General features: G+C 52.8%; 1 protein-coding gene across 1 annotated transcript; it reads right to left on the bottom strand.

Moving 5' to 3' along the window:
* Positions 1 to 614: 614 nt before the first annotated feature.
* FSCN2 (fascin actin-bundling protein 2, retinal) lies at positions 615 to 11,307 on the bottom strand. The gene is made up of 5 exons (XM_038742920.1): positions 10,482 to 11,307; positions 3,702 to 3,858; positions 3,390 to 3,511; positions 2,158 to 2,325; positions 615 to 849 (listed from the first exon to the last, which is right to left on the bottom strand). The coding sequence occupies exons 1-5, from the start codon at positions 11,305 to 11,307 to the stop codon at positions 644 to 646; spliced, it is 1,479 nt and encodes a 492-aa protein (XP_038598848.1). The 3' UTR covers positions 615 to 643.
* Positions 11,308 to 15,103: the final 3,796 nt, after the last annotated feature.

Genomic DNA, 15,103 nt, shown 5'->3' with positions numbered 1-15,103 from the left:
GAAACCTCCCCGGCGCTTAGAACAGTGCTTTGCACATAGTAAGCGCTTAATAAATGCCATTATTATCCAGTGTGCTTTGCACATAGTAAGCACTTAACAAATGCCACCATTATCCAACATGCTTTGCACGTAGTAAGCGCTTAACAAACGCCATCATTATTATTATTGTTATTATTATAATCCCGTGGGAGGTCTCCGGGCATGGGGGAGTCTGTGTGCGCGTGAGTGGGATGGCGCCGTTTTGGGTGCCCTTGGAAGGCACATAGGAAGCGCTTAACAAATAGCATAATTATTAAGGACGAATTCCTAGGAGTGGGTGGGAGAGGTCACGGGGGCGATTGCGTGTGTGTGTATTCGCACTTGTGGGACGTGGATCCTCTGATATTTTGGGGGTTCAAGCCTTGCCCCTCTCCCCCGCCGTGACCCCCTGCTTGCCCTCCTCTCCAAGCCGGGCTGTTGGGATGGCGGCGTTGGCCGGGGGAGGCTAAGAGATGCCCCCCAGGGAGTGGACCCCCCATCACCACCACAAGGCCCCCGAGAGGGCCAAGCCGAGCCTCGGGCCAGGGGGCCGGGCCCTGTCGGGGAGACGGGGCTCCCCCGGGCCCGGGCCTCGGGGGGCACGGGGGATCCGGGGGGTGGGCGCTCAGTACTCCCAGAGGGTGGAGCAGGCCAGAGCGTCCCCGTCGGCCCGCAGGGCTCCGGAAGGCGCGCCGCGCAGGTAGCGGCCATTCTTGGCCTTGATGGCCACGCGGCCTACTTCCGGGAACTCGAAGAAGAAGTCCTCGGGCCGCTCGCCGTCGCTGCACACGCTGCCGTTGGCGGCCGCGTACCAGAACCGGCCGCCCTGGCCTAGAGAGGGGTGCCCCCCGGTCCCGGGGGGTGGGGGGTCAGGGACCACCCGGTTGCCACCCAGCCACCCTAGCCCTGCCCGGGGGACCGCTGGGGAAGGGCATCCCCTCCGCTCCTCCCGGCCAGGGCCTGCGGTGGTGGTGGTGGTGGTGGTGGGGTGGGGGGGGTCCCCAAATCAGGGCCCGCTGGGAATCTGGGTGGAGAAGACAGTTTGGGGGAGGGGGCCCAGATGGGGAAGGGGAAAGGGGGGTGCCCCCCAAGTCAGGGCCTGTTGGGGGTCTGGAGGGAGAAGGGAAGGGACCCCCCCGCCAAATCAGGGCCTGCTGGGGGTCTGGATGGAGAAAGGGAGGGGGAGGGGGCCCCCCAAGTCAGGGCCTGCTGGGGGTCCGGATGGAGAAGGGGAAAGGGGGGTGCCCCCCAAGTCAGGGCTAGTTGGGGGTCTGGATGGAGAAGGGAGGAGGGGAGAAGGAAGGGAAGGGGTCCCCCCCCAAATCAGGGCCTGCTGGGAATCTGGATGGAGAAGACAGGTGGGGGGAGGGGGTCCAGGTGGAGAAGGGGAAAGGGGGTGGTCCCCTAAATCAGGGCCTGCTGGAGGTCTGGATGGAGGAGGGGAGAGGTAGGGGGTCCCGTTCCCCCCCCTCCCCCAAATCAGGACCTGCTGGGAATCTGGATGGAGAAGACAGGTGGGGGGACGGGGTCCAGGTGGAGAAGGAGAAAGGGGGTGGTCCCCTAAATCAGGGCCTGCTGGGGGTCTGGATGGAGAAGGGGAGAGGTAGGGGGTCCCCCCCCCAAATCAGGGCCTGCTGGGAATCTGGATGGAGAAGACAGGTGGGGGGAGGGGGCCCAGGTGGGGAAGGGGAAAGGGGGGTGTCCCCTAAATCAGGGCCTGTCGGGGGTCTGGTTGGAGAAGGGGAGAGGAAGGAGAGAAGGGAGGGAGGGAGGGGGTCTCCCCCAAATCAGGGCCTGCTGGGAATCTGGATGGAGGAGACAGGTGGGGGGAGGGGGCCCAGCTGGAGAAGGGGAAAGGGGGGTGGTCCCCCAAATCAGGGCCTGTTGGGGGGTTGTGGATGGAGAAAGGGAGGGAGGGAGTCCCCCCACCCCCAAATCAGGGCCTGTGGGGGTCTGGATGGAGAAAGGGAGGGTGAGGACCCCCCCCGCCCCCCACCAAATCAGGGCCTGCTGGGGGTCCAGGTGGGAGGAGGGGTTCGTTCCCCCCCACGGAGGGCCCACCCCTGTCCTCCTCCGTCCCCCCCCCCCCCCCCAGCCCCTCCGGCCGGACCGGACCGGACCGGACCGGGCCGGGCCCACCTCGGATGTGGTAGGCCCCGTCGGCGCAGAGGCTGGGGAAGGCGTCGTAGACGGAGCGGTTGGCGTCCAGCAGGTTGGAGCCGCGCCGTTGGCAGACGAAGCCGTCGCTGCCCCTCAGCACCAGGACCGGCCGGTTGGTCACCTTCATGGTGAACTCCTCGTCCTGCCCTGCGGCCCGCCCGGCCCCAAGGTCAAGGTCACACCCCGAGCCGGGCAGGGGCAGGGCCGGGGGCCGGGGCAAGGGCCAGGGCAGGGGCCAGGGCAGGCGTAGGCCTCCGACCCGGCCCCGGCCTGACCCGCTCACCGCTCTCTGCTAGCCCGGCCTCTGCGGCTCCTCTCCCCGCAGGCCGGCATCTCCTTCCTCCCCTCTTTCCTTCCCTCCAGCTCCATCCCTCCCTCCTTCTTTCTCTCCTTCCCTCCTTCCCTTCCTCTCTTTCTTTCCTTTCCTCTCTTCTCCTTTCCCTTCTTCCTTTCCTTTCCCAGTCTCCTTCCCTCCCTCCCTTCCTTCCTTGCCTCTCCTCCTCCTTCCCTCCCTCCCTTCCTTCCTTGCCTCTCCTCCTCCTTCCCTCCCTCTCTTCTTCCTTCCTTCCCTCCCTCTCTTCTTCCTTCCTTCCCTCTTTTTCTCCTTCCCTTCTTTCTCTTCTCTTTCTCCTTCCCTCCTTTCTTCCTTCCCTCCCTTCTTCCTTCCTTTCATCTCTTCTCCTTCTCTCCCTTCTTCCTTTCCCTTCCCTGTCTCCTTCCCTCCCTGTCTTCTTCCTCCCTTCCCTCTTTTTCTCCTTCCCTTCTCCTTCCCTCCCTTCTTCCTTCCTTTCCTCTCTTCTCCTTCCCTTCCTCTCTTTCCCCTTCCCTCCCTTCTTCCTTCCTTTCATCTCTTCTTCTCTCCCTTCTTCCTTTCCCTTCCCTGTCTCCTTCCCTCCCTCTCTTCTTCCTTCCTTCCCTTCCTCTCTCCTTCCTTCCCTCCTTTCCTTCCTCTTTCTCCCCTTTCTTCCTTCCCTTCCTCTCTCCTTCCTTCCTTCCTTTCTTCCTTTCCTTCCTCTCTCCTTCCTTCCTCCCTCCCTTCCCTTCCTCTTTCTCCTTTCCTCCTTTCTTCCTTCCTTTCCTCTCCCCTTCCTCCCTTTCTTCCTTCCCTTCCTCTCTCCTTCCTTCCCTCCCTTCTCCCTTCCTTCCTCTTCCTCCTTCCCTCCCTTCCTCCTTCCTTTCCTTCCCCTCCCTCCCTAAGTCCTCTCCCTCACCGACGGAGTGGCTGACGGCCGCCAGCTGCCCGTTCTTCTTGGTGCAGACGTAGCGTCCGTTGCTGGCCTTGAGGGCCACACGCCGGCCCCTCCACTCCATCTCAAACATCGTATTGGCAGCTCTGCGGGGGGACGTGCAGGCTGACCCCCGCCCCCGGGGACACAGGTGGCGTCCAGCCCACTCTCCGGAGCAGGCCCTCCGCTCCCACCTCCTCCTCCTCCTCCTCCGCACCGGAGACCGGGCCCACCCAAATCCGGGATCCCCCCCTCGACCCTGGCGACCGGGAGGGAGGTGGGGGCGGGGACCCTCACAGTTGTGTGGCAGTAGACTGGATGCCCCCGTGGGTGACCAGCGTCCAGTAGGTCCCGGCGTTGGATCGGAAGCTGCGCTTCTTGGTCTCTGGGTCGATTCGCATCTGGAAGGTCTCCAGGTCCAACTCCTCATCCTGATTGGCCGAGACGTTGATGCCTGGAAGCGGGTGGGGGAGATGGGAAGGTCATGGGGGCGGGGGGGGGCGGTTTTCCAGGCTCTGGAATTCCCTGGAGGATCCGTCTTCCGGACCCCCGCCTCCCAGAGGCCTTCGAGTTGGGATGAGAGTGGACCACGGGCCTCGTCGTCTAGACCGCGGGCTAGTAGCGAGACTATTAGCACTAAGAATAATGGTATCTGTTAAGCGCTTACTATGTGCCAGGCACTGTACTAAGCGCTGGGGTGGAGACAACCAACTCGGGCCGGACACGGTCCCTGGCCCACCCCCATCTCCGTCCCCGTTTTTACAGACGAGGGAACTGAGGCCCAGAGAAGCGAAGGGGCTTACCCAAGGTCACACGGCAGACAGGTGGCGGAGCCGGGATTAGAACCCATCGCCTTCTGACTTCCGGGGCCGGGCTCTAGCCACTACACAGCAGTGCGGTTCAGTGGAAAGAGCCCGGGCTTTGGAGTCAGAGGTCATGGGTTCGAATCCCAGCTCCACCAGCTGTCAGCTGGGTGACTTTGGGCAAGTCACTTTACTTCTCTGGGCCTCAGTGACCTCATCTGTAAAATGGGGATGAAGACTGGGAGCCCCACGGGGTGGACAACCTAATCATCTTGTAACCTCCCCAGTGCTTAGAACGGTGCTTTGCACGTAATAAGCGCTTAACAAATAGCATCATCATTATTATCATTACACTAGAAGCAGCGTGGCACAGTGGAAAGAGCCCAGGCTTTGGAGTCAGAGGTCATGGGTTTGAATCCTGGGTCCACCAGCTGTCAGCTGGGTGACTTTGGGCAAGTCATTTCACTTCTCTGGGCCTCAGTTCCCTCATCTGTAAAATGGGGATGAAGACTGCGAGCCCCACGGGGGACAACCCGATCGATCACCTTGTAATAATAATAATAATAATAATGATGGCAGTTATTAAGCGCTTACTGTGTGCAAAGCACTGCTCTAAGCTCCGGGGAGGTTACAAGGTGATCAGGTTGTCCCACGGGGGGCTCACAGTTTTAATCCCCATTTTATTCATTCATTCATTCATTCATTCAGTCGTATTTATTGAGCGCTTACTGTGTGCAGAGCACTGTACTAAGCGCTTGGAAAGTACAAGTTTGCAACATATAGAGACGGTCCCTACCCAACAGCGGGCTCACAGTCTAGAAGGGGGAAACAGACAACAAAACAACTGAGGCCCAGAGAAGTGAAGTGACTTGCCCAAAGTCACCCAGCTGACAAGTGGCAGAGCCGGGACTTGAACCCCTGACCTCTGACTCCAAAGCCCGGGCCCTTTCCACTGAACTACGCTGCTTGTATCCTCCCCAGCGCTTAGAACAGTGCCCTGCACATAGTAAGCGCTTAACAACTGCCATCATTATTATTATTATTTTCCGGTTGAAGAAACCGGGGCTCCGAGAAGCCAAGTGACTTACCCGAGGTCACGCGGCAAGCCACCGGCGGAGCCGGGATTAGAACCCGGGTCCTCCGGCTCCAAGGCCGGGACTCTCCATCGGGCCCCTGCAACCCTCCACCCCCAACCAACCCTCCTCCCCTTCTCCCACCCCAAAATAATCCTTCCTAATCGGGCTGTTAATCCGATTTACCGGTGAGCTGAGCGCCTCGGAGTGGCCCGGACGCCCCTATTTATCCCAACCGCAGACGTCACCCTCATCATCATCATCATCATCATCAATCGTATTTATTGAGCGCTTACTATGTGCAGAGCACTGTACTAAGCGCTTGGGAAGTACAAACTGGCAACATCTAGAGACAGTCCCTACCCGACAGTGGGCTCACAGTCAAGGGTGTGAGCCCACCTTCTAGACTGCAAGCCTACTGTTGGGCAGGGACCGTCTCTAGATGTTGCCAACCTGGACTTCCCAAGCGCTTAGTACAGCGCTCTGCACACAGTAAGCGCTCAATAAATACGATGGAATGAATGAATGAATGAATAAGCGGCTTGCCGGGACCGGGGCGTCTGGCCAATCTCGGGGTCCGGCCTAGTTGGGGGAATTGCGGGGGACACTGAGGCCGGAGCGGCCTAGTGGGTAGACCCCGGGCCCGGGAGTCGGAAGGCCCGGCTCCTCCACGCGTCAGCTGCGTGACCTTGGGCGAGTCACTTCGCTTGCGGCGTAGTGGTTAGAGCCCGGGCCTGGGATCAATTAATCAATCAATCAATCAATTGTATATGTACAAAGATATATACAGGTGCTGTGGGAGTTCATTCATTCATTCATTCAATCGTATTTATTGAGCGCTTACTGTGTGCGGAGCACCGTACTAAGCGCTTGGGAAGTCCAAGTCGGCAACATCTAGAGCCGGTCCCTACCCAACAGCGGGCTCACAGTCTAGAAGGGGGAGACAGACAACAAAACAAAACGTATTAACCGAATAAAATAAATAGAATAAATACGTACAAATAAAATAACTAAATAAATATTCATTCAGTCGCATTTATTGAGCGCTTACTGTGTGCAGAGCACCGTACTAAGCGCTTGGGGAGTCCAAGTCAGTAACATATAGAAACGGTCGCTACCCAACAGCGGGCTCACAGTCTAGAAGGGGGAGACAGACAACAAAACAAAACGTATTAACCGAATAAAATAAATAGAATAAATGCGTACAAATAAAATAACTAAATAAATATTCAATCGTATTTATTGAGCGCTGTGTGCAGAGCACCGTACTAAGCGCCTGGGGAGTCCAAGTCAGTAACATGTAGAGACGGTCGCTACCCAACAGCGGGCTCACAGTCTAGAAGGGGGAGACAGACAACAAAACAAAACGTATTAACCGAATAAAATAAATAGAATATACGTACAAATAAAATAACTAAATAAATATTCATTCATTCATTCAATCGTATTTATTGAGCGCTGTGTGCAGAGCACCGTACTAAGCGCTTGGGGAGTCCAAGTCAGTAACATATAGAGACGGTCACTACCCGACAGCGGGCTCACAGTCTAGAAGGGGGAGACAGACAACAAAACCAAACATGTTAACAAAATAAAATAGAATAGATATGTACAAGCGGAAGGTGGTGAGTGTCATAAGCGCTTAGTACAGTGCTCTGCACGCAGGAAGCGCTCAGTAAATACGATTGAATGAAATGAATGGGTTTTAGTCGTGGCTCCGCCATTAGTCTGCTGTGTGACCTCGGACAAGTCATTACCTCCTTCCCCTCCCCACAGCACCTGTATATATGTTTGTACAGATTTATTACTCTATTTATTTTACTTGGTCATTTTACTATTCTTTTGATTTTGTTAATGATGTGCCTTTAGCTTTAATTCTATTTATTCTGACGACATGACACCCGTCCGCGTGTTACTGACTTGGACTTCCCAAGCGCTTAGTCCAGTGCTCTGCACACAGTAAGCGCTCAATAAATACGATTGAATGAATGAATGAATGAATGAATATTTATTTAGTTATTTTATTTGTACATATTTATTCTATTTATTTTATTTGGTGAATACGTTTTGTTTTGTTGTCTGTCTCCCCCCTTCTAGACTGTGAGCCCGCTGTTGGGTAGCGACCGTCTCTATATGTTACTGACTTGGACTTCCCAAGCGCTTAGTCCAGTGCTCTGCACACAGTAAGCGCTCAATTAATACAATTGAATGAATATTTATTTAGTTATTTTATTTGTGCGTATTTATTCTATTTATTTTATTTTGTTAACACGTTTTGTTTTGTTGTCTGTCTCCCCCTTCTAGACTGTGAGCCCGCTGTTGGGTAGCGACCGTCTCTATATGTTACTGACTTGGACTTCCCAAGAGCTTAGCACAGTGCTGTGTACACAGTAAGCGCTCAATAAATACGATTGAATGAATGAATGAATGAATATTTATTTAGTTATTTTATTTGTACGTATTTATTCTATTTATTTTATTTGGTTAATACGTTTTGTTTTGTTGTCTGTCTCCCCCTTCTAGACTGTGAGCCCGTTGTTGGGTAGGGACCGACTCTAGATGTTGCCTCTTGAACTGCTACCCTGCTCGTTCAAGCTCTCATCCTATCCCATCTGGACTGCTGTATCAGCTTCCTCTCCGATCTCCCATCCTCGTGTCTCTCCCCGCTTCAATCCATACTTCATGCCGCTGCCCGGATTGTCTTTGTCCAGAAACACTCCGGGCATGTTACTCCCCTCCTCAAAAATCTCCAGTGGCTACCAATCAATCTGCGCATCAGGCAGAAACTCCTCACCCTGGGCTTCCAGGCTGTCCATCCATCCCCACGCCCCCTCCTACCTCACCTCCCTTCTCTCCTTCTACTGCCCAGCCCGCACCCTCCGCTCCTCTGCCGCTAATCTCCTCCCCGTACCTCGCTCTCGCCCGTCCCGCCGTCGACCCCCGGCCCACGTCCTCCCCCTGGCCCGGAATGCCCCCAATCCCTCTGCCCATCCGCCAAGTTCGCTCTCTTCCTCCCTTCAAGGCCTTACTAAGAGCTCACCTCCTCCAGGAGGCCTTCCCACACTCAGTCCCCTCCTTCCTCTCCCCCTCGTCCCCCTCTCCATCCCCCCCATCTTACCTCCTTCCCCTCCCCACAGCACCTGTATATATGTATATATGTTTGTACATATTTATTACTCTATCTTACTTGTACATATCTATTCTATTCATTTTATTTTGTTAGTATGTTTGGTTTTGTTCTCCGTCTCCCCCTTTTAGACTGTGAGCCCACTGTTGGGTAGGGACCGCCTCTATATGTTGCCAACTTGGACTTCCCAAGCGCTTAGTCCGGTGCTCTGCACACAGTAAGCGCTCAATAAATACGATTGATTGATTGATTGATTGATTCCCTTCCCCACAGCACCTGTATATATGTATATATGTTTGGACGGATTTATTACTCTATTTATTTATTTATTTTACTTGCACACATCTATTCTATTTATTTGATTTGGTGAATCTGTTTTGTTTTGTTGTCTGTCTCCCCCTTCTAGACTGTGAGCCCACTGTTGGGTAGGGACCGTCTCTAGACGTTGCCAACTTGGCCTTCCCAAGCACTTAGTCCAGTGCTCTGCACACAGTGAGCGCTCAATAAATACGATTGATTGATTGATTGATTGATCCCCTTCCCCACAGCACCTGTATATATGTATATATGTTTGGATGTATTTATTTCTCTATTTATTTATTTATTTTACTTGTACACATCTATTCTATTGATTTGATTTTGTGAATGTGTTTTGTTTTGTTCTCTGTCTCCCCCTTCTAGACTGTGAGCCCACTGTCGAGTAGGGACCGTCTCTATATGTTGCCAACTTGTACTTCCCAAGCACTTAGTCCAGTGCTCTGCACACAGTAAGCGCTCAATAAATATGATTGATTGATTGATTCCCTTCCCCACAGCACCTGTATATATGTATATATGTTTGGACGGATTTATTTCTCTATTTATTTATTTATTTTACTTGTACACATCTACTCTATTTGATTTTGTGAGTCGGTTTTGTTTTGTTCTCTGTCTCCCCCTTCTAGCCTGTGAGCCCACTGTTGGGTAGGGACCGTCTCTAGACGTTGCCAACTTGGCCTTCCCAAGCGCTTAGTCCAGTGCTCTGCACACAGTGAGCGCTCAATAAATACGATTGATTGATTGATTGATTGATTGATTGATTCCCTTCCCCACAGCACCTGTATATATGTATATATGTTTGGACGTATTTATTTCTCCATTTATTTATTTATTTTACTTGTACACATCTATTCTGTTTATTTGATTTGGTGAATACGTTTTGTTTTGTTCTCTGTCTCCCCCTTCTAGACTTTGAGCCCTCTGTTGGGTAGGGACCGTCTCTAGATGTTGCCAACTTGGCCTTCCCAAGCGCTTAGTCCAGTGCTCTGCACACAGTGAGCGCTCAATAAATACGATTGATTGATTGATTGATTGATTGATTCCCTTCCCCACAGCACCTGTATATATGTATATATGTTTGGACGTATTTATTTCTCCATTTATTTATTTATTTTACTTGTACACATCTATTCTGTTTATTTGATTTGGTGAATACGTTTTGTTTTGTTCTCTGTCTCCCCCTTCTAGACTTTGAGCCCTCTGTTGGGTAGGGACCGTCTCTAGATGTTGCCAACTTGGCCTTCCCAAGCGCTTAGTCCAGTGCTGTGCACACAGTGAGCGCTCAATAAATACGATTGATTGATTGATTGATTGATTGATTGATTCCCTTCCCCACAGCACCTGTATATATGTATATATGTTTGGACGTATTTATTTCTCCATTTATTTATTTATTTTACTTGTACACATCTATTCTGTTTATTTGATTTGGTGAATACGTTTTGTTTTGTTCTCTGTCTCCCCCTTCTAGACTTTGAGCCCTCTGTTGGGTAGGGACCGTCTCTAGATGTTGCCAACTTGGACTTCCCGAGCGCTTAGTCCCGTGCTCTGCACACAGCGAGCGCTCAATAAATACGATTGATTGATTGCCGACTTGGACTTCCCGAGCGCTCAGTCCGGTTCTCCGCACACAGTGAGCGCTCAATAGATGCGATTGATTGATTGATTGCCGACTGGGACTTCCCGAGCGCTCAGCCCAGCGCTCCGCACACAGTGAGCGCTCAATAAATGCGACTGAATGAACGAACGAATGACTCACCTTGGCGGATGGAGAGGTACCTGCGGTTGGAGGCCACGAAGACCACCTGGGGGGGGCTGCCCTCCAGCACGAAGAGCTCGTCCTTGGCCGGCCCGGCCCCGCGGCCGGCCCTCAGGGCCCCGGCGGGCCCGGCGGGCGTGAGGTAGCGCCCGCCGCCGTCCCTGAAGGCCAGGCGGCCCGCCCGGAGCTCCAGGGTGTAGCGGGCCCGGGGTTCGGCCTCCCGCACCAGCCTCCCGTCCTGCCGGAGGTAGCGGCCGTCGCAGGTCCGGAGGCAGTGGTGGGGGTCCCGGAAGACCAGGGTGAGCAGGGCCCCGACGCCCCAGGGCGTGTCCCCGTCGGCGGTCACCTCGTCGCCGCGGGGGCCCAGCCGCACGTAGCGGCGGCGGCTCACGCTGAGCAGGTGGGCCTGAGGCGGGGCGGCCAGGTGGACGGTCCACAGCTCGGCCGCCGTCACGGCCGGGGCGAAGCAGGACAGCCGGTCCTCGGAGCCGCCCAAGAAGCGGCCGTGGGGCTCCGACCGCAGGGCCCAGCGGCCGTCGGGCTGGGCGGCCACCAGGAAACGCTGGTCCGGCCCGGGCCTGTCCGCCTGGCAGGACACCCGCCCGTCGGCCGAGGCCCCCAGGTAGCGGCCCAGGTGGCTGCGGAGGAAGACCGCGGCCGGGCCCGGGGCCTCGGCCTGCTCCAGGGTCCACAGCTGCTTCCGCTTCAGGCTGGGGGCCGAGGCGTTCACTGTGAAGCCGAAGCTCTCCGCCGTCAGGTAGCGGCGCTCCGCGTTCCTCAGCCCCAGCTGGAACCCGGCCGGCCGGCGAGGCCCGTCGCTCCGCATGGCCGGGCTCGCCCTCGCGCCTCCGCCCTCGGCCCTTCCTCGGCTCGGACGCCCGGCTTCGGCGGGAGGCTGAGGTGGAAAATCGTCGGGGAACCCGATCCGGCCCCGGCCCCGGCCCCGGCCCCTCGGGGATAAAGTTACCCGGTTCCGCCACTCCCGTGTCGCCTCGCCTCGGCCCGCCGAGCCCCTGAGCCGGGAGCCGCCTCTTTCTTCGTTTAAGTTGGTCGATCAATCGATCGTATCGATTGAGCGCTGACTGTGTGCAGAGCACTGGACTAAGCGCTTGGGAAGTCCAAGCTGGCCACATCATCCCCCGGGCCTGGAATGCCCTCCCTCTGCCCGTCCGCCAAACTCGCTCTCTCCCTCCCTTCAAGGCCCTGCTGAGAGCTCACCTCCTCCAGGAGGCCTTCCCACACTCAGCCCCTTCCTTCCTCTCCCCCTCGTCCCCCTCTCCATCCCCCCCATCTTACCTCCTTCCCTTCCCCACAGCACCTGTATATATGTATATATGTTTGTACATATTTATTACTCTATTTATTTATTTTACTTGTACATATCTACTCTATTTTATTTTGTTAGTATGTTTGGTTTTGTTCTCTGTCTCCCCCTTTTAGACTGTGAGCCCACTGTTGGGTAGGGACTGTCTCTATATGTTGCCAATTTGTACTTCCCAAGCGCTTAGTACAGTGCTCTGCACATAGTAAGCGCTCAATAAATACGATTGATGATGATGATGATGATATGGAGACGGTCCCTACCAACAGTGGGCTCACGGTCTAGAAAGTCTTCATCCTCCCTCCCGCCCTGGCCCCCTCGTCCCCGCCATAATAATAATAATGAGGGTATTTGTTAAGCGCTTACTATGTGCACCATTCTAAGCGCTGGGGGGATACGGGGTGATCAGGTTGGCCCACGTGGGGTTCCCAGTCTTCATCCCCATTTTCCAGATGAGGGAACTGAGGCACAGAGAATAATAATAATAATAATGATGGTATTTGTTAAGCGCTTACTATGTGCACCGTTCTAAGCGCTGGGGGGATACGGGGTGATCAGGTTGGCCCACGTGGGGTTCCCAGTCTTCATCCCCATTTTCCAGATGAGGGAACTGAGGCACAGAGAATAATAATAATAATAATGATGGTATTTGTTAAGCGCTTACTATGTGCACCGTTCTAAGCACTGGGGGGATACGGGGTGATCAGATTGTCCCACGTGGGGTTCCCGGTCTTCATCCCCATTTTACAGATGAGGGAACTGAGGCACAGAGAATAATAATAATAATGATGGTATTTGTTAAGCGCTTACTATGTGCACCGTTCTAAGCGCTGGGGGGATATGGGGTGATCAGGTTGGTCCACGTGGGGTTCACGGCCTTCATCCCCATTTTCCAGATGAGGGAACTGAGGCCCAGAGAAGTGAACTGGCTTGCCCAAAGTCACACAGCTGACAAGGGGCAGAGCTTGGACTCGAACCCATGACCTCTGACTCCAAAGCCCGGGCTCTTTCCACTGAGCCATGCGCCGCCACCCCCCCGATCCTCCTTCGCCCCCTCAACCGACCGAATCTGCCGAATCCCCCCGCTCAGGGCTGACTGGAGGTCAAAGCAGAGTGGCCCAGTGGACAGAGCCTGGGCCTCAGAGTCGTCAGAATCAATCAGTCAATCAATTATATTCATTGAGCACTTACTGTGTGCAGAGCACTGGACTAAGCGCTTGGGAAGTCCAAGTTGGCAACACCTAGAGACAGTCCCTACCCAACAGTGGGCTCACAGTCTAAAAGGGGGAGACAGAGAACAAAACCAAACATACTAACAAAATAAAATAAATACAATAGATATGTACAAGTAAAATACATAAATAAATAGAGTAATCATCATCAATCGTATTTATTGAGCGTTTACTGTGTGCAGACCACTGTACTAAGCGCTTGGGAAGTACCAGTTGGCAACATATAGAGACAGTCCCTACCCAGCAGTGGGCTCACAGTCTAGAAGGGGGAGACAGACAACAAAACCAAACATACTAACAAAATAAAATAAATAGAATAGATATGTACAAGTAAAATACATAAATAAATAGAGTAATCATCATCAATCGTATTTATTGAGTGCTTACTGTGTGCAGAGCACTGTGCTAAGCGCTTGGGAAGTACCAGTTGGCAACATCTAGAGACAGTCCCTACCCAACAGTGGGCTCACAGTCTAGAAGGGGGAGACAGACAACAAAACCAAACATACTAACAAAATAAAATAAATAGAATAGACATGTACAAGTAAAATACATAAATAAATAAATAGAGTGATAAATATGTACAAACATATACATAGTATGTTATAATATAATATAATGTAATATAATGTAATACAATATATAATATAATATGATATAATATAATATAATGTAATGTAATGCGATGTAATGCAATATAACATAATATAATATAATGTAATATAATATAAGATAATATTATATTATATAGTATTATATAATAATATAATATACAATAAATATGATTGATTGATTGATTGATTAGTTCCTCCGGCAGACTGGTTTTCCGCAGGCCCGGGGACCGACGTCCCGCCTGGAAATAGGTCCCGGGGGGATTGGTTGCTTAATGATTTTTTCATGTCCGAGTTCTCATTTTCCTCCGTGGGTCCCCTTACATTCCGTCGCTGCCGGAGGTTTTCTTACGGAGCCAGGGGTTGTTTTCCCGGTTGGCCGGTCAAGCCCGCGGCCTACGTTCGTACGCTGAGACGTGCCCGAGGCCTGGCCTCAGAACATTCGTTCATTCAATCGTATCTATTGAGCGCTTACTGTGTGCACAGCACTGTACTAAGCGCTTGGGAAGTCCAAGTTGGCTACATCTAGAGACGGTCCCTACCCAACAGCAGGCTCACAGTCTAGAAGGGGGAGACGGACGACAAAACAAAACATATTAACAAAATAAAATCAATAGAATCAATATGCACAAATAAAATAGAGTCATAAATTCATAAATTCATAATTTCTCCCCCTTTTAGACTGTGAGCCCACTGTTGGGTAGGGACTGTCTCTATATGTTCCCAATTTGTTCTTCCCAAGTGCTTAGTACAGTGCTCTGCACATAGTAAGCGCTCAATAAATACGATTGATGATGATACGGTGCTTAGAACAGTGCTCAGCACATAGTAAGCATTTGTACATATTTATTACTCTATTTATTTATCTTACTTGTACATATCTATTCTATTTATTTTATTTTGTTAGTATGCTTGGTTTTGTTCCCTGTCTCCCCCTTCTAGACTGTGAGCCCGCTGTTGGGTAGGGACCGTCTCTAGATGTTGCCAACTTGTACCTCCCAAGTGCTTAGTACAGTGCTCTGCACACAGTAAGCGCTCAATAAATACGATTGATTGATTGATTGATTGATTGATTAACAAATGCCGTCGTTCCTATTATTAGCCCTGGAATGCGGGTGGGAGAGACTGGCTTTGACGCTGAGAGAAACCCACATTTCGACCCTGCGCTTTTTTGTTGTTGTTGTTAATGGTATTTGGAGAATGGCTGGAGAAGCAGCGTGGCTCAGTGGAAAGAGCCCGGGCTTTGGAGTCAGAGGTCATGGGTTCAAATCCCGGCTCCACCAATTGTCAGCTGGGTGACTTAGGGAAAGTCACTTCACTTCTCTGGGCCTCAGTTACCTCATCTGGAAAATAGGGATGAAGACTGTGAGCCCCCAGTGGGACAACCCGATCACCTTGTAGCCTCCCCAGCGCTTAGAACAGTACTTTGCACATAGTAAGCGCTTAATAAATGCCATT

The sequence above is a fragment of the Tachyglossus aculeatus genome, unplaced genomic scaffold (assembly GCF_015852505.1).
Source record: "Tachyglossus aculeatus isolate mTacAcu1 unplaced genomic scaffold, mTacAcu1.pri scaffold_1_arrow_ctg1, whole genome shotgun sequence".
Taxonomy (NCBI): Eukaryota; Metazoa; Chordata; class Mammalia; order Monotremata; family Tachyglossidae; genus Tachyglossus; species Tachyglossus aculeatus.
This window is presented reverse-complemented; position numbering and strand designations above follow the sequence as displayed.